This window comes from Endocarpon pusillum (genome assembly GCF_000464535.1).
Source record: "Endocarpon pusillum Z07020 unplaced genomic scaffold C671305, whole genome shotgun sequence".
In the NCBI taxonomy this organism is placed as follows: Eukaryota; Fungi; Ascomycota; class Eurotiomycetes; order Verrucariales; family Verrucariaceae; genus Endocarpon; species Endocarpon pusillum.
Genome location: NW_006913449.1, coordinates 1 through 19,784, shown reverse-complemented (window position 1 = coordinate 19,784; position 19,784 = coordinate 1). Strand labels below are relative to the sequence as shown.

At 40.4% G+C, this 19,784-nt stretch overlaps 4 protein-coding genes across 4 annotated transcripts; 2 read left to right on the top strand and 2 right to left on the bottom strand.

Annotated features, from left to right (window-relative positions):
- Positions 1–6,073: 6,073 nt before the first annotated feature.
- Positions 6,074–7,109, bottom strand: EPUS_09240 (uncharacterized protein; the record flags this gene model as incomplete). The annotated part of the gene is made up of 2 exons (XM_007787379.1): positions 6,074–6,450; positions 6,557–7,109. 2 exons carry the CDS (start codon positions 7,107–7,109, stop codon positions 6,074–6,076), a joined length of 930 nt encoding a protein of 309 aa, XP_007785569.1.
- A 613-nt stretch (positions 7,110–7,722) lies between these two features.
- On the bottom strand, positions 7,723–8,793 carry EPUS_09239 (uncharacterized protein; the record flags this gene model as incomplete). The annotated part of the gene is made up of 3 exons (XM_007787378.1): positions 7,723–7,956; positions 8,023–8,323; positions 8,390–8,793. The coding sequence occupies 3 exons, from the start codon at positions 8,791–8,793 to the stop codon at positions 7,723–7,725; spliced, it is 939 nt and encodes a 312-aa protein (XP_007785568.1).
- Positions 8,794–9,527: 734 nt separating this feature from the next.
- Positions 9,528–10,769, top strand: EPUS_09238 (uncharacterized protein; the record flags this gene model as incomplete). Its single annotated transcript, XM_007787377.1, has 1 exon — positions 9,528–10,769. The coding sequence occupies one exon, from the start codon at positions 9,528–9,530 to the stop codon at positions 10,767–10,769; it is 1,242 nt and encodes a 413-aa protein (XP_007785567.1).
- Positions 10,770–11,716: 947 nt separating this feature from the next.
- EPUS_09237 (uncharacterized protein) lies at positions 11,717–13,412 on the top strand (the record flags this gene model as incomplete). The annotated part of the gene is made up of 3 exons (XM_007787376.1): positions 11,717–12,084; positions 12,140–12,927; positions 12,982–13,412. 3 exons carry the CDS (start codon positions 11,717–11,719, stop codon positions 13,410–13,412), a joined length of 1,587 nt encoding a protein of 528 aa, XP_007785566.1.
- Between the last annotated feature and the right edge of the window lie 6,372 nt (positions 13,413–19,784).

The following is a 19,784-nucleotide window of genomic DNA, read 5'->3' as shown; positions in this document are numbered from 1 at the left end:
GTGTGGACATTGTGGTATCTCATCAGGTTCCTCTCCTGCTTAAATCCTAGCCACAGAATATCCTCTAATCAGAAGAGCGCAGCTGCTGCAGCTTCCTTGTTCAGAATCTAATACTTACAGCAAGTGGGTTGAACTGCCTAACGATAATTTTTCCGGGTCCCGCATTAGAGTCATCATCTTGCCGCTATCAAACGCCCAGACTTAGCCTAGTATAACTCTTCACATGTGCTAGTTTGCAATGTCGCCGCGGGGTGGGGAAGCAGTGTGCTTAATGCGACAACGTTCGGCGGTCAGGTGAGCGATATATCTAGCCGGGTCAATTTCAAACCTATGCACAGCTTGAATGGCAAGAATATTGACGGTGTCAGGCCAGACGACCCGAATTTCTTCCAGGCCAATCAGGGTATCCACTCAATTCAATTTAGTCAAATCAGTCAATTCAATCCCTTGGCAAATCAGTCAATTCCGTGCCTCAGTCAATTCAATTCGGCATCTGTAGAATTGTCAATTCAGTCAATTTGTATGTATAGAAGACAATTAGGCCAATTCCGAGCTGAATTGGCCAGTAATTAGTGTAGAAATCACTGTAATTAGTAGAGCTATCTTCATGCTTAATGCTAGTGTTGAGCTTATTGCCTATTTCGGTAATATGTGTACATGAGAATAAAATATTTAATTGTTTTCCGCAAATTATAAATCCTTTATCAAGGACTAGAGACTAACTTTGATCACGAATTACTACTTAACAAAGCATTTCTACGCATTCAGACCTAGCTAGCTATATTTAGCGTCTCTTATTCTATCTCTAATATAATATCTAATTCTATAAGATCGTTATTAAGTCCATTTTCAGAAGCTCTATCTAACCTAAGGTCATTCAGAGTAGGATCCTTTATCTCTGCAGAATAAATACGTACTCTAACTCTATCAAATGCTTTTTCAGCTATTCAAGCTTAGAATCCTTGAAAGTGAACTTGAAACTATGTTTCATCTTAAGGAAAATTAAAATAAGTATAAACTTTATTTATATAGGCCTATAAAAAAGAGGTAATATTAAAAAACAAGTCTAATATATAATACTATTAGGAATATAATATCTATTAAGAGTAATATATTATTACTTTAATAATAAAGTTAAAAGAATATTTATAAAAGAAATATAATATTAATTTAAATAATATAACTTTTTCTTTATTTTAGTTATTTATTATTAATTAATAAATTAAGATTTAATAATAATAATAGTAAATTTTATTAATCTAATTCAGACTAAAGAGCTTATATAAGTCTGCTTATATAACTTTTTTTACTTTCTTTTACTCTTATTTCTCCTCCTTCGTTCTGGCCTCCTTCCCCTCTTCTCGATTCTCGTCCCGCGGTCATTGTTCTATGTCTTGATCAACAACCCTCTTGAACTAGTCTAGAATCTTTGTGCGCTAAATCATCCTGATGGCTGCCTTCGCTCCCCTCTTGGAGGTCAGGATTTTCTTGATGTCGGTCGTACAAAGAGGGTGTATGAGCTCTTCTCTCTCTGTAGACCACTTTGGGCAATTCAGTAGAACATGTTCTACTGTCATGCTTTCTCCTCTTGAGCAGTCGCAATTCGGCTGTCGGCTAGGAGTTAGAGAAACAGAACGCGGCCTTGCAAGAACGAAATATGACTTTGCAGAAGCAAATTGCTGACCTAACAGAGCAGATAACTCGTTATCAGGCGTCTGCGCGTTAGGCGCCTGCCTCCATAATACGAAGTGAGTCCTTCGTACAACCTTGAGAGTCAGTGTGACCACAGGTTCTTTAAGTGAGCACCCTTCTTGCCGGATTTCCAGCGATCTTTCCATCTCTCGTTATAATACGAAGTGAGTCCTTCGTACAACCTTGAGAGTCTCTTATTGTGGCGTTGTTCCTGATTCTTTTCCTATAAAGGCACGTTCTTCTTTGTCTGTTGAGCCTCCTGGGGTTCAGATGTAAACTTGTTTGCTTATATATTCGTACGATCTGCTAAAGAGCTTTGAGGGATTATTATTCTTCCTCTTTTGTCTGCTGTTTGTCTACAGATTTATTTGCATATTTCCTTAATGCTAGTTGCCACTTTTTTATTAAGATTTAGTAGCTTTAAAATTTACTTATAATAATTAATATATCTTTTTAAGATTATCTTATTAAATAAGTTATAACCTCTTATACCTCTTTTAATATAATTATTAATAAGTATTTTTAAAGCTTATTCCTTTCTTCTTTAAGCTCTATAAATAAAATTCTATCTTATTTACTTACTAATAAGAATAACTTTAAAAAAGCTAAAAGCAAGATATAATAAATACTCTAAAAAAGTTAAGAAAAGATTTATATCTCTTTTAATATTTAGACCTTTTTTAATAACTATATATTAGTTAGAATTGTCTTATATTTTATTAATAATAATTACTAAGTTAAAGTTATCTTAATTAGTATTAGCAAGATCTATAAAGAGTATTTAAGTAAGAATATTAGTTAAATAATTATTAATATTATTTATAAATTTAAGACTAAATCTAAACTTAATATATTTATTCTTAATAATATTAGTAATAATAATATAGTAGTTTATTATATTCTTAATAAACTTAAATTATATAATATATATAACAAAAAATATTATTAATTATAGTATTGTTATAATACGTAAACACACTAGGCACTGACAGGCCTTAAAGACTATACGGACCTTGTGTGAAGAGACCCTGGAACTAACTGAGCCCAAGGGGCTTGGCGAGAGGACACGCTCATGCAGAGACAACCTTGAGCAAGGTGTTCATAAGGAGGGACTGATGAGCAACGCTCACGAGCGCTTATGAGTGAGCAGCCATGAGCACGAATCTCTTAGCCTATATAAGCACGCTCATTTCCTAGGTAGTTTCATAGTCTTTGTAATCAACTCATGTTATCAGCTTATACTTAAGTTGAAGACATCTTAGTATTGTTTACTACACTTCCTGTTCTATCTAATCAACCCCTTGGACCTAGCTTCTAGTTAAGACTTGTCTTAACTAGTTGAGCCTTAATAACTATTTAGGTTATATTATTAATCTTATTATATAAGACTTTATATTTAGCTAGAATTTAAAGAAATAATTATAAGAGTATACTATTATTAAGGAGAGCACAGATATTAAAGATTTATAATATAGCTAGATATCTTAAGAACTTATTAGTTATCTTTAGAATCTTATTTTATTAATTTGAAGTAGCTTATAATATAGGCAAGTATTTTATAAAATAATAAATATAAATTAAGATCTAAATAAGTAGAATTTAATACTTATTTAAAATAATATTATTCAATAGAATTCTATATATAATATACTTATTTATATACTAGAGTTTAAGAATTATATTTAAGTATATATTAATAGTTATTAAGTAAATTATAATTTAAAGTACAGAATAATAAATAAAGCTATTTAAAAGTATCCTTAGCTTATAAAGGATGATTAAATAACACTTTAAGAGCTTTATAATACTTTATAATTATTTAATAAAATTACAAACTTTCTATAAAGTAATAATAAAAGCGCTAGATATAACTTTTTATAGAAATGCCTCTCTATAATTAAATAGCTATTATTAATACTTAAAACACCTAAGGAAGAGAAGGGCATTAAGAATAAAATTAGTTTATTTATAAACAATATGTAAAACAAGATAAAGAAATACTATGAAGTAACCGATCTCTCTCCTTATTACGTTGCTGCTATCATCCTTAATCCTGCTTGTAAATAGAGATATTTTGATATTTATTAGAAGAACAACAGATACTAAATCTCTGAGGCTAAGAAGCAGATGAAGGCGTTATAGAGTAGATACAAGATACAGTATAAACATGTAATTAAGGAGGAGCAGTTACTGCCTACGGCGAAGTTTTCTCCTAAAAAAGGCTTATTCAAGAGCTTTTTAGCCTGCGGCCAGTCAACAGCTAATAAGGATGAGGCTGCTGACGAATATATGGCTTATTGTCAGCTACCTGCGCTCAAGTTCGAGCCTCAAAATCTCATTACTTGGTAGAGAGAACAAGAGCCCTCATTTCCGCTTCTGTGGCCACTCTTGCGTACACTATCCTTGCTATCCCTGCGATGAGCGCTGAATGCGAACGCGTATTTAGCTCTGCGAAGCTACTTATTACGCCAAATCGCAACAGGTTGAGCCCAGATACCATCGAATGGTCTGAATGCCTTCGAAATTGGTACAACAACAAGGTTATTTGAGATATAAATAGTGGTAAGTATAGTATAGGCTCTATTTAGGTTCTAACAGCTTAAATACAGCTATATCCTTCTCCTAGGCGCCTCGTCTGCCTCCTCCTCCTCCTCCTCGCCGCCGTCGAAAAGTCGAAATAGCGCATCACCATACAAATTGACTAAATTGTCAGATCAGTCAAATCAGTCAATTCGAGGGCGCTGATTATGTAATCAATTCAATCCGAGGCCTCAAATTGACTGATTTGAATTGATGGATACCCTGATGCCAATACTGATGTCAATCTCTTTTTAATGCTGCCGTATTTTCCTTCAAGAGTAGTTGAGATCAGCCAAGAATGGGCTGAATACATTAATCCTTGGATTCCAGCGAGGAACTCTTTTCTCTTCGACTTTCTCGTCAAAACCGCGTCCTGGAACGAGACGTCGGGTGAGAAGACACTGCTGAGCCCCACTGAGGTTTTTGGTGGAGTCATCCTTAGCAGTCTCTTCACAAATGGGTTGGCAAGAACAGGCTTCAACAGTGAACTTCAGGGCAGTCTAAAGTTGACTAGGACTTATAATGATTCGACGCCGGATGGCAAACTGTGGTATTCTGGCAGAGGAGACATGTTTGTGGTTGACACCAATCAAAGCAAAGACTAGGTTAAGCTGCGTGCTCATTCAACGTTAAAAGGATACGCTTATAACTGCAGTGGAACAGCTCCAAAAGTCGCTGTTGCATTATTATTAACATACTGCGTTTTAGCTCTGCTTCATTGCTTTTACGTCAGCATTTCAGGTATTAAATCTTGATAAACTGATGATATAAGTTCTGCTGCTGACATTAAATATTATGAGGTATTAACTCTACATGTTGGGACTCCATCGCTGAAGTGACCTGCCTGGCAATGAACCCCACTCCCACCACAGCACTCCGTAAGACCTGTGCTGGCATCAGTGAGATCCACATTTTCAGATTGCCGGTCCGAATTCTCGGGGAGGAGCATCAAGCCGAATCGGAAATATGGGACCTTGCCTGCAATGGCATCAACTCCAGCGGATGACAAGCACCATGTGAAGACCCTTTGAACCTCATGTGGGGAAGCATGAACATCTCTCGAAATCAATTGATCGTATCGGGAATGATGGAAACAAAGCTGTTCGCACCATAGACCGAACACTTGACTGCTGGAAAAGCCCTCCCCTTTCCTTTCCTTTCCTTCCCTGCTCGCAGGATGCTTTGGGCTCTTCATCGCATCATAGGCTTGTGGTTGGCCGCAGTGGACAATGGCGTCAGCTACACGAGATGTGACTCGGGCTGCTTATTCGAGATCCTAGGAGAAGGCATCTCCTTCGACTAGCTCACACATGGCCCATAAGGCCCACAGCTCTCGTGCATATACAAAAGTGTGACGAGAAAACAGACGGTCCAGATCCGGCATGAGGTGGCACATGAGTATTATCACGGCCTACGTTGAGGTAGGCTTCTCTTCTTCCCAGCCCCCGGCGACCACAACGCAAGAGCTTTCCTGCAGCTTCTGGAGATTGTTTCCAAGCAGAAGAAGATAGCCTCTATTATCTGCAATCAGCAATTGTGCTGAATTCCAAATATTTCATTTCATCCCTGATCGTTCAATGGTGTTTCCATAAAAGTATAACTTTATAGTAGAAAATAAAAACCTTTGATTACCGCCAACCGATTTCAACCCTCCATGTCTACCAAGGAGTTGCCGTGCCGATTATGGTGATTTATCCCGTACTGGTAGCATGGTGCTACCCTACCAAAATTCTCATCCTACGTGAAAAAAAGGATTGCGGCGGACGCCGGCTTCCCACCCTGTACCCGTCATTGGATCCGACTAAGCAGCTCGCGCATTTATTGCAAATGCCACATCCTCTGCAGGCCTGACGGGGAGGGTGTACATGCTGACATCGGGTGCAGCAACCATAGCATGGAACGCAAATGATGGTAGCGTGACCGTGGTGATAATTGAACATGCAGTCCCCGCAGGACTCGCATTTGCCGCACTCTGAGCAACAGGAGTTGATGCGGACATAGCGGCAGTGGAGGCAGATATAGTGAGCGGCCCCGATGTCAAGACCGGGTGCGACGGGTGGGATGGCTGTCTGCTCATAGTGACGCAAACAGAATTGCACTTCGTCACCGCTCGGTTGGATCCATGTGTACTGAAGTTTGGGAGAGGACGAGTGATACTTGAGACATTGATCGCAGCGTCTGAGATGGTCAGGCATACTTGATTGTAGTTGAGATAGCAGGGTGATGATATCTGGTTTGTTCCAAGGCCGGATTGGTGTGGGGACAGTTTCGTAGAAATACTTACTGGTCAGCTTGAGAAGCCAACTGGCTGGGAAGTCCAGGTATCGGATGATCTGCATTAGAAGTTCAGTGGGGAGTTCCACAAGGCGAGATTTCGCACAGCAGATTCCGCATCGTGGATAGGTTCCTTCGAGGCTTAGGCTGGCGCAGTGCTGGCACTTTCCACAGCCGACACAAAGAGGAAGTTGATTGCTAGATCGAGAAGAGGAATCTAGTATCTGTAGGCCATGACGACAATAACATCTGTCCGCGTTACCAGGACTCGGTACTGGAGCTGGCTCAGAAATGATATGCTGGGGACCATCTTCGATGGTAGAGGGAAGGTCGGGTTCTGATCTTGATCGTGATTCGTCTTCTCCCACCTTCCCGTTTGCTATCAAGGGATTGAGATGCGCAGTTTGGCAACCCTGAGCACAGGTGATAGCTGCCTGCTCTTCGGCCAAGAGGTCTTTTCGTCTGCCGCCATGTTTTCGGGAGAATAACGAGAGGAACTTTCGTGTTCTCGAAATGGAGGACGGATCTCTAGAGGAGCGCTTGCGAAATGGCACTATTGGCATGTTGTCGCGATATGCTCTCTCATGATTATACGAGACTAAATCCGAAGTTGAGAAGTTGAAATAAGGTGAGGGGTGAAACAATAAACTTGAATTCGTGTACCACTATGGAGTCGTGCATCAAAAAGTAGTCAAACTACACTAATATTAGGTGAGAGCTAGCAGGTACTAAGTGTAAGCCAGACACAGGCTAACTATTAAGATAAGACAAGATACTAATGTCAGCAAGGTCTATAAGCAATTTTAAGCAATTTCTAGAGCTATTCCTATATCTTACCGCAATTCTGCCCTGCGGCGCCAGTAATTCGAGGGTCCCGCCAAGGAATTCGCAACAATTTTGCAATGCACAGTACGGTAATTACAGAGGGCACTGAAATCTTCCAAACTCAATCAGTTGCTGTAGGATCAAACACGTCACTTACATATAAGAGACCATGAAAAGGGAAGTATGTACATCACAGCAACAGAGCCTGGTGATCTCTGTTATTGATCTATGCAATCTCTCACAGAGCACGAGGAACGCAGGAATCGAAACGTGACAGCTCATTCCGTTTGATATATGACCACTAGCTTAGGCAATCATTCCTACGAATGATTTTAGACCTCTGCTCTTAGTCTAGAGCTTGCCCGTGGCACCTAACTGAGCAACCAAACCTGCAGCAGCAAACGAACCCATAGCAGTTGCCTGAGGGACAGCCTTCATCATCGTACCGCAGTCACCCGCAGCGAAAACACCAGGAAGGCTCGTCTCACTGAAGGGAGGTTTTGTTTTAATGAAACCCGTGGGGTCCACATCAAGGCGCAATTGCTCGTGGAATGGACCATTGATCTTCGTTGGAGGGACGGAGACCTATTTGCACTCTTGTTAGCCTCTGTCCAATGATTCAATCCCATTTCAGACCCGGGATATACTCACAAAGAAAGCCTCCTTCCTACTGCCACCGTCCTCGAAATGCACCGTGACATGCTCGTCCCTGCGCTCCAGAGCAGCGATCTTCCTCGGCTCGATTGTGAGCGGCTTGCCTTGGAATTCCTTCTGCAACTGTGTGGAGAGTTCCTTGTTGCCGTGGCAGTAGATGGTCACATGTTTCGCAAGGGGAGAAGCCATACGGGCCATGTGCAGAATCATGGGAGGCGACGTGATGAATCCGAGCGCCAGGACGCCGGCAGATATGGCACCGCGCTCCTCAAAGCCGTGGCAGAACAAGCAGTGGAATCTAATCCATGGCAGCATTCCATATCAGTGGTCAATCCAAGCACAACTAGCGCCGAGGCGGACTTACATTGACTTGCCCCATAACTCGCCAAAACCCTTGATATCCGGGAATATATCTGTGACACCCGTGGCAAGGACGAGCTTCTTGCCCTGGTACTTGATCTGATGTTGATCCGTAACCTCGAATGTTCCATCCTCCTTCTTGGCTGCCGACACAATCGTGGAGTTTTGGAAGTGGATGCTGTTGTATTTGGATCGGATGTTCGCTCGTGCACTTGCGCGAAACTCGACTGGCGACTTGTGGTCCCAGATTACCACGTTGTGCATGTGATCCGCGTAGGCATTGCGGTATTGTTGCGAGTCAAAGACAATGGCAGAATATGTCTGACGTGCAAGACCGAGGACTGTTGAGAGACCTGCTGGTCCGGCGCCGATGACGAGGACGTCGTAGTTCTTGGTTGGGCTTGCCATTTTAGCAGGTCATGTATTCATGGAATGGGAAGATCGAAGACGCAACGTTCGCTTTTTCTGTTTCCGGAGCTTCGCTTTATGTCAAGATCTTCAATATTCGGCTTCACTTGGTTGCGCTTGCGTCGGGCTCAATTTGCACGAAGAACGCTCCGGGATAGCGACTAAAGTACAAATAAGTCCCCCACACTCTTCAATCAATTCACAGAAGCGGAAGTGTCCGAGCTTCCCATTTGAATGTTGCGAGTCTGGAAAGTCTCCGAGCTTCCCATTCGAATCTTGCAGGTCTAGAAAGTCTCCGAGTGGCTTTTATATCACTCAACACCATTGATGCTTCCATATGTATTATCAGCCGCTCTTGCGCGGAGCTTGCATTGCATTGGCGCTAGTTACGCTGTATGATCCACTTTCTGTCTTCACAGCTTGTCCTCGGCGGCCGACTCGCAACGCAGACATACTCATTGATTCCTCATTAGATCCTGACCATTGGTGCCTGGCTGTGTGGTCAGCATGCGCAGACGACAGGTTATTTCAGTACGCACGCTTTCACGGCACTCAATTCTCACAGCTTCTCAAGTTACGCTGCTTAAGCCAACATGGAAACGTCAGACATCAACACGTCGATCGGCGTGTCCACTGGCGGACATGCAGATGGCGCTAAAGGCATCAATACTGGTTATGCCAACTCGTCAGATGGAGCAATTACGACATTAAATACCCTGATCCAACTGTTGACAATGCTGAAGAGCCGCTTCAATGAACTGGGATTGCAGGCAGAGATCAACCGCAGGCTTCATGACTCAGAAAAGCTACCAGACAAGAAGATTGTGCCTCTGGCAGCAAAGGCAGTCGATGTCTTGCATGAAATCGAGCAAATGCTCCAGCCCGCCCAGCTGGTGTTGGCCCACCACTTCTCGGGTACATCTGCCTCCACCCTTGCTTTGGCTTCTAACGCTGAACCCAACATAGGCTACGTAAGCAGCAAATGTCTAGTGGCCGCAGTCTCACTTAAGATCCCGGATCTTCTCTTCAAGAATGGTGACATGACTGTTCTCGAACTAGCAAACGCCGCCGGAGCTCTTGAGGGCCGACTACGACAGATCTTACGTCTGCTCTACAACAATGGTATCTTTACATACAATGCCGAGAATGACTCTTACGCGAACAATTTCCGCTCGGAAATGCTGCGCTCAGACCACTGGACTCAATGGCATAACTGGGTTGACCTCTATGGCAACGAATTCTATGACATCGCTCGCGGTATTCCAGCCTCCGTGCATAAAGGAACCACTCGAAGTGCTGCTCAGCATAATTTCGATACCGATGATAACATGTTTACCTACTTTGATAAGCAAGAGTGGGTTCCGCGTCTCCATCGTACCCTTGGTAGCGGCGCCATTGCACAAGCTCCGGGCCTTGTCGCTGATTATCCGTGGCACGAGGTTGGCAACAGGACGGTTCTCGATGTTGGAGGCGGTGGTGGCGCTCTGATTGCGTCGCTACTACGACACAATGCCAGCATGAGAGGTGGAGTCTTGGATCAGCCCACAGTGATTGAGCATATCCGACCTTTCTTCAAGGAGGGCGGACAGTTTGCAGACATTGGGGCTCGTGTCTCGCAGGACGATCTCATTTCAGGTGACTTCTTCTCGAAGCTTCCCAGTTACGAAGTCTACGTGATGAAATGGTGTCTGCATGACTGGCTCGACCCGGAGGCAATCAAGATTCTACGCAACATTCGGGAAGCTATGATTCCGGGAGAGAAGTCTCGTCTAGTGGTGCTGGAGTCGGTCATGGCGGATGGGGAGATGGGAAGACTGTCCCGATACGGTGATATCAATATGATGATGACAGCCAAAGGTCAAGAGCGAACTGCGGATGACTGGCAGCGTTTGGCGAAGGCTGCAGGTTGGGTGATTAAGGGCATTTATCCGTTGAGAAATGCCTGGGTCAGTGCGATTGAGATGCGTCCAGTTTGAAAGATTTGTAGCGACGTCCTTGGAATCTTGAAAGAGCTCTACAGTTGCCTGTCTTATCGTCACTGAAAGACCTCTGCATAATCATTCAGTTGCGAAAACACACCAGATATTCCACCAGACGTGGGACGATGAGAATGATAACACAACATCAAGAGCCACATCTTCACTATGCGATCTTTCAAATAGGCATGCCTTTTAGCAGCCAGTGCTCTTTAAACAGCAGGCATACATGCACGAATTGAGGAGAGTCTCCACGCTTCTATATGGGGCACTTCATCCTCTCTTACCCATCGTTTATTCTCGTTTCTATCTCTGCCTCCAATCTTACCTCACAGCCTGTTTGTGCGGCTATTAGTCTTCTCCTCCCGTTGTTTATCCTGTAAGAACACATCCTGCGCACTGCTCTGGCCCTTCGAGGCATTTATTCTGTCGGAGCTGATAAAGATCACGCGAAGAACCTCGTTGCGACTACCTGGCATAACGGCGCAGCATTGTACGTACTCTGAGGACTGTTCAGGAGAACGAGCGCCGCGCTTGACAAATGGAGCCGGCAACACGAATTGGTGGGATGAGATGTCTTGGTTTCAGTCGGCCAATGCACGCATCCGTTACCTACCTACTAGGCATTATTTTTACAATTGATTACCATTTTGGATTGGTGCGAGCGCGAAGTCCTGTGCCGGAATGGCTCCCAGCCCGTCGGTGGCCGTGAGCGTATTCAAGGTTTCGATCGGCCCGCTCAGCAAGGCGGGCGCCGCACTACCGCCTCGATCTAAAGGAGCATCGAAAATGGCACGGACATGGAACAGAAAGCATGCTTTGCATAATGTCGACCAACTTGAGCAAAACTTTTATGTGCAAATGCGTGTTGTTCGTGTGCTTATGAAGTAGAACTGACAAATTGCATCTCCTTCGAACCTGAATCATACACTACGCCTGAAGCCAAGATGGGTCCAACAGACAGCTTCACAGATATGGGCCTTCATTACCGGGATATACTCCTTGGCCTTATTGTTTTTACTGTCCTTATCATACTAAGTCTCGTGGCATGGGCACTGGCAGTTCCCAAACGACCAAAACGCACCAACTTGCCCGTGTACCATGTTACTATGGGAACTGACGCAGCAAAGATCCTCGAAGAGGCACATAAAGAGTACGTTCTTTGGGTACTCAAACCTAAGAGTGCAAATACTAACGCCAGTCAGTGCCCCGACACGCCTTTCGTCTTGTCACAGTTTGGGTTGGATGCCGTTATTTTGCCCACCTCAGAAATCGAAACTGTAAAGTCACTCCCTGAATCAGAGCTCTCGATCAAGTATGTGGCACAATATATCATTTCTTTCATCTTGGAAGTACTGATCAACTAACAGGCATCACCATTACAACGTCTTTCTTGGCGAATATTCGTACATGGGAACCAAGGCCGACGAATTTGATGCCACCGTACGCCACACTCTAGCTCGCAACACGCCCGTTCGACTGGAGTCTTTTACCGCAGAAGTGAAGCACGCAGTAGAGACCTGCATCGGTAGATGCGAGCGCGAATGGACGCCGGTTCGTGTGCGGCATGCCATGTCTAGAGTCGCTTCTATTATGTCTGGGCGTGCTTTCGTTGGTCTCCCACGAAGTCGAGATCCGGAGTGGGTTGAAGCCACTACTAGCTACACCCAAGACGTCTCTCGTGCATACATCTACCTGCGAGCACTGCCGTGGTTCGTTAAGCCATTCCTCGCCCCGTTCTCGGCCCAAGTAAAGTCCTTACTACGGCACAGACAAATTAACGTGGAGAAGTTGGCGCCTCTACTTGCCGCCAAACAACATAAAGCTGGCAACAAGCAGATTGAGTCCAAGGTCCATAATCCGCCCGGCGGCGAAATGCTCGACTGGTTCATCTCCCACTACAGCAAGCCGCCCACTGTCCATCAGCTAGCCCGCGATCAGCTTCTGGCTACGTTTGCGTCGATCTACAACCTGTCAAATGCTCTGTCATATATAGTCTTTGATCTCGCAGCCTACCCGGAGCACATCGAAGAGCTGCGCCAGGAGCTCAAGGAGGTCGTAGGCGAGAACGGTATGATCGACAAAGTCACACTGCCCAAGCTGCGCAAGTTCGACAGCTTCGTTAGAGAATCGCAAAGACTGAGTCCTCCATCTATTGGTGAATCCAATATACCGTAAGCTTGTCTTCATGCGTATGCTGACGTCGCTCCAGCGAACATCCCACGCTATGTCAAAAGCCCATCCAGCTTCCGCACCTCAACTGGCCATCTGATTCCTCATGGCTACACAGTCATGGTCCGGGCCGAGCCTATCAACAGAAATGCCAATCTGTGGCCCGAACCAGATAAGTTCGACGGTTTCCGCTTTTCTAAACTCCGTGATCGTCCTAGTAATGAGATGAAGTATCAGCACAGCAGCACTGGTACCGACAATATCAATTTTGGCCATGGAATCTGGGCGTGCCCAGGGCGGTTCTTTGCGTCAGCAGAGATCAAGATTGTCATGGCGTTTCTCATTACGCATTATGATATCAAACTTGTGCCGGGTAAGGGAAAGCCAGGCAAATTCCATTACGGGTTTGCTATTCTGCCTGACACTGAGGCGGACATTCTTTTCAAGAGGCGTGAGGCTGTCGCCCTGTAGCGACTGGAGCAAAAAAGGAAGCCTGGGATAGCTCAGATCGTAAACGCACTGGATCCAGTTATCGTGAGAGCACACCAATTGTCGCCGACTGTGCATTAGCAAGGGCACAGGAAATGATGAAATGATGGAAATCATTTACTTGAGCTATTCATCGCTCTAGAAATTGCATAACATACCGTTCTAGAGTTCACAAACAGCCTCTGTATATTGAAAACAACAAAAGCTTCCCTGGCACCACAAGACCTCTCAAGGTATTCAATTCCAAGAGCATGGAAGCAACTCATGTCACACCTGTTGGGCTCCAACAGTCTTTTTGATGAAGCGGTTGACCAGTCCCATCAATACCGAGAAAAGGATGTGCTGAGGACAGTGTTGGACACTTGGTTCATAAATAGAGCTTGCTATCCAGAACGATTCACATTGGCGAGTCCCCTTGAATGAGCCTGAAAGTAGAGAGTACCCAGGCTCTCGGCAGTTATCTGCGGAACAATTGAAAATACCTGGATAGTCGGACATAAGCTTTTTTTTCCCCAGTTCCAGTCACGGCCTCCACCCTGAGCGGCGCTGCTTTAGACTGAGCCGAGACTGAGCCGAGACTGAGCCGAGACTGAGCCGAGACTGAGCCGAGACTGAGCCGAGACTGAGCCGAGACTGAGCCGAGACTGAGCGTCCCTGAGCAGCCCTGAGCAGAGGCTGAGCAGATGAATGAGGAGTTGGCAAGACCTGGTTCTAGTCCAACTGGGGCCTGCTTTTGGGCTCTCGTACTCGGCTGCAACTGCTCACTTTATTTTATTAGTGTTTTAGCCAAGCCTGCTGTCTGGAGTGAGCCGCTCCTTCGAGATCCTCCTGCTTATAGCTAACTTACGAAAAGTAGGTCAGGACGAAACTAAAGACTTCTCTATATTAATACTGCAGCCTAAGGCCAAATGATTCATCTCCTTTGTACTGCTCAGTAGTATCCACTAGGGAACTGTTAGTACCTTTGCGCCGCTCAGTAGTATCTACTTCCTAAGCAACTGTTAGTACTTTTCTGTCGCTTAGTAACGTACATATCCTTAAAGAATGTATCTACCAGAGAACTAGTGGGGCCTGGTCAACAGCATAAACTCCTTAGAGATCTATTTCTTTAGAGAGTTGTTAGTATTTTTATGCTAGTCACTAGCTTATGCCTCCCTAGAGAGTTTCCTTTTTTGGGAACTAATATACTATTTACTATATTTATATATAGTAATAATAATCTTTAATATGTGACACTTAATACTTATGTATTAACGTTTGTTCCCTTGCTGTTCCCCTGTGCTCCTTTGCTACTTGCTTGTATTTGCCCTTAACAACTTCCCATTTTTTCGTTATCACTCTAGCTGTTGTATTTATGCAAGTTTAAACGAAAATATTCATTCAGCTTAAATTGGATGCCTAAAGCTCTATTTATGGCTTAACCGATTATCTAATATAAGTAACTAGATATAACTTTATTAAATAAAAAAAAAATAGAAGGATAGAAGGATAAAAGGATAAAAGGATTATTCTGTACATTTTCTGTGCGCTTTTTCTGCGTATTCTTTCTGCGCATTTCTGTACCCTTTTTCTGCGTATTTCTGTGCCTCTTTCTACGCATTCTGCGTGCGAATTCTATGCCCTCTTTCTGCGTATTTCTACGTGTGAATTCTGTGTCCTCTTTCTGTATGTTTCTGTGCCCTCTTTCTACGCATTTCTGTGCCCTCTTTCTGCGCATTCTGTGTGTGTATTCTGATTTTGATAGGGTACGGCTTAGCAAAATTCTGCAGCCTTGGCAAGCTAAGTAATGCTACGTTAAACTCAAGAAGGCAGGAAGAGGAGTATTAACCAATTATAATACTGATCCTCGCGGGCCATATTTTTAAGCTTATTATTACAATAACTAATTACACAAGCTTAGCAGTACTTTTATATATAAGTAATATTCTCTCCTCTTATTTTCTTGTTCTTCTTTTTTTCTTTTTATCTATTTTATAGTAAGTTATTAGTTATTAAAAAATACTTTATATTAGAATAATTACTAATATATTAGTTATTATTATTAATTAAGAGTATATACTAGAATATTCTAGAGTATTTTATAATTACTAATTAGCTTATAAATTATTTATAAATAAAAGAGTCTAGATGATTTTAAAAGATTCTATTAATTATAAATTAAAGATTTTATAGATTTCTATTATAAATTAAAGTTCTATCTATAGAATTTGAGATAGTAATCTAACTTTACAAAAGAATTATGCCTAAGTAACTAGAGTAACTTGAATATAGTTGGAATAGTATATTAATCCTTATCTAGATGCCCTAGCGAGAGTTAGACCATGACTCCATCTAGGCCCTAGGAGGCCTTCATATCAACTCTGTGACACTACCCCGCACCCTAAGGACTTACGTCCTCGTAAGGCCACGCCCCGGGGATCCTTATAGACCCTACGTCAGACTCCCTTACGATTTCACATGGTCAAATTGCCGTCAACCCACTATAAAGGACCTTCCCACAATAGATATGCTAAACTCTCCCGCTATTACGCGCCCTTAACAGAAAAGAAATCAGAGGCCGTACAGGGACTCGAACCCGCGAACATACGTGAAGTCTAACCTGATCAAGATTAACTTTAGTTAAGTGAGATAGTGATCTAACTTCACAAAAGAGTTACACCCACATAACTAAAGTTACTTGAATGCAGTTAGAATAGTATATTAATCCTTATCTAGATGCCTTAGAGAGAGTCAGACTATGACTCCATCTATGCCCTAGGAGGCCTTCATGTCAACTCTATAACAGAATTCAATTATAAATAGATTCTATAGCTATTCTATAGCTATTCTATAATTAGAAATCAAGATTAAAAATCATAGATATCTGGCATATTCTAGGGGATTCGTTAGCAAATTGCTATAGTATATAAGGATAATGGATTTCCTTAGTTAATAGATTTCCTTCTTCTTCTTTAAGCACTTTAAAACACTTTTATCTTGTTATATATCTATATATATCTTATATAAGCGATTATATAATCAGATAATTCAGAGACTTTAACTTATATAATAAGTTTGATCTATTCTTTCAAATCCTTTTAATAAAGACACTTATATAATATATCCTTAACCTTGATTTGTAAGGATTCCTGCCTTAAATTAACTACGTACAAAATATAACTAATCTTTTGCGAAAGACGTATTATGTAAAGCATATTAGCAACTAATAACTATATAACTTTATATAATGCTGCCCTAAGCTTAAGCCGCGTTTTTTATGTGTGTACAACTTTTAAAGAGCTCTTTATAAAGACTCTAATTAAATAAATATATAATTTTAGCTAATAATTAATATATATATAAGATATAATATTTAAAATTATAACCAAGAGCTAGTATTAATTTGAACCAATTTCGAGTTGATTTGGTGGAGAAATAAAAGAGTAAAGATAATATAAAGTAGTAGAATCAATTAGTGTAGGATGCCAAGCTAGTTATAAGAGCTAGAGATCTATAAATAGTATTATTCAATAGTACTTAAAAAGTTATTCTAAATATATAGTTTCTATTTTTATCAGACTATTATTTAGCCTAAAATAAAAAGAATAGTAAAAAAGTATTAGATTTAGAAAACTAACTTTTAACTCCTTCTTCAGATAAGTAGTTATAAGTACTAAATTATTATATCTTATTAATTTATCTAGGTTTAATTATAATATTAATCTAGATAGTACTTTAGTATCCTTAGAGTAATCTATATATTTGTTAAGCGCATCTACTTTTGCATTATTATTTTCTTTTCTGTAAGAGCTTATATTATATAATTTTTAGGTTATCTTATCTAAGCTTAATATTAAGTTATAAATACTAATATTAATTAGACCTTTTTTCTTTTAGACTAATTTATAAATCTCTTAAATATTATAAAATTATAATAATACTATTTTATAATTAGAATATATATAAAATCAGATTACTAGATATTAAAAAAGCTCTTTAAGTAGTATTTTTTTAGCTATTAAGTAATTAATAAAGGGTATAGAACTAATTACTTATTTAATAACCCTTTTATATAAAGAGGTCTGTACACTTTATAAGATTTATTAGGTCTTTGCAAAGTATTAGAGGACTAAAAAAACACATCTATAAGCTAAAGATATACTTACTATAGAGGATATATATAGTTTAATTAAGCAGAAAGAGGTTATATAATAGTAGTTAAGTAAAAGATTAGTAAAAAAGCATATTATATAGGCTAGATCATTAGGCTTATAGCGTTATAAGAGATATAGCAAGCCAAATTATAATATATAAACTTATTAGAAGATTATAGAGACATCTAAAAAAGATAATAATATAAAAAATAATTAATTTTCTTATATTATTAACTTATTATATATGATAATTACAAGATTATAATTTAGATAAAAGATATATAGATTACTTATATATAAATTACTTATAAATTATATTAATATTATACTAATAAATTTTAAAGATAATAATTATAATAAAAATGCTTATATTATAACTAAAATAAAAAAACCTTTTTTAATATAAATAAGATTTTTTTTATATATTTTCCTAAAATTATATATTAAAGTACTGCCTTATAAGAGGATACTATTTACCTATTATAGTCCTATCCTTGCTTATCTAAATCTATCTAGGAATAACCTAATAAGGATTTCTATACTAAGGCATAGGAAATCAGAGTACATAATTACTAATATAGCGCTAGGCCGCTTTAAGAATTTGCCTATATATATATAGCTAAATTCTTTAGCACTAGCCGCGAGCTAGTAATATATTTATGCCTGCTACTTATATGCTTAACTCATAACTATATTAGCTATAGATTTTAATATTCTTACTTGTGCGTTATTAGGGCTTAACTAGTTAAGACAAGTCTCAACTAGAAGCTGGGTCCAAAGGGTTGGTTGGGTAGAACAGGAAGTGCAATAAACAATACTAGAATGTCTTCAACTTAGGTATGAGCTAATAACATGAGTTGACTACAAAGACTATGAAACTATCTAGGAAATGAGCGTGCTTATATAGGCTAAGAGATTTGTGCTCATGGCTGCTTACTTATGAGCGCTCGTGAGCGTTGCTCATCAGTTCCTCCTCACGAACACCTTGCTCAAGGTTGTCTCCGCATAAGCGTGTCCTTTCGCTAAGCCCCTTAGGCTTGGTTAGTTCCAGGGTCTCCTCACACAGGGTCCGTGCAGCCTCCAAGGCCTGTTGGTGCCTAGTATGTTCACGTGCTGTAATACTATCCCCTCCTCTCCTTAGCTTGGTCCCACAAGCTAAAAGAGTGTGTTGTAACTTCTTGGGATTTTCTAATTTCTCCTTCCGTGATGCCTCTATCTGAATCTTGTATTAGCAAATCAAAGTCTTGTGTTCGGTATCAGACTTTGTCTGAGAAGATAGCCCTTTGGGGTTGTCGTGTTGATATGCCGTGTTCGGTATATGATCGTGACAAGAAACCATGTTTCTTTTTATTATATTCCTTAAAGTGTTCATACTATACAGCGAAGGGTGTTCTGTGTGACAGGAACTATTCAGAGGATGCGTTTCAGAAGCTTGAGTCTGAGAAGCAAAAGCTGTAACAGGCTCTTTAGGCTCTTTATGTGCGTTAATGCCAAGACGCTTAAGAGGCTAAGAGTCTTGATTATCGTATAGAAGCGCTTGAGAAGGCTTAAGGTATGATGATTACTTAAGAGGCTTGTTCCTTAGAGTAGAAAGAGCTTACTTAAGAGTTGTAATCTAATGTTGTCAGAGTCGACACCTTTAATAAGCAGGAGTTAACTGCTCTGATGTCTTTTTCACCTAGTCTAGGTTCTAGTAGCAGTAATTCGTAAGTGTCTTAAGGCTGAGGTTTATTTCTAGTTCCTATATACTTTTTGAGTCTGTATATCCTGATTATTTAATTAGATAATAGGATTTACTATTAATATCCTATTTATCTAAGACTTTTTTTACTTTATACTTTTAGTCCTAAGTTTTATTATTTAGTTAGATTTCTGTAAGTCTTGTGTTCCTTAGTACTAGTTTTAATAATAAGATATAAAATACTAGGTATATCCTTATCTTTATAAATAGTTATAATTTATACGTTATCTTTCCTAAGACTCTCTTAATTAGATATAGTTCTAACTTTATATAGTCTAATTTTAAACTTAATTATTTAGTCTTAATATTTTTTTTTAAAAGGTAGATTATATTTCTCTTTTTAAAGATTAGTCCTTTAATTCTTTGTATATTATAGTTAGGCTTGCTGTATCTTTTGTAATATTATAAGCCTAACGACCTAGTCTGTGTGATACCCCTTTTTACTAATCTTTTACTTAACTACTTTTATATAATCTCTTT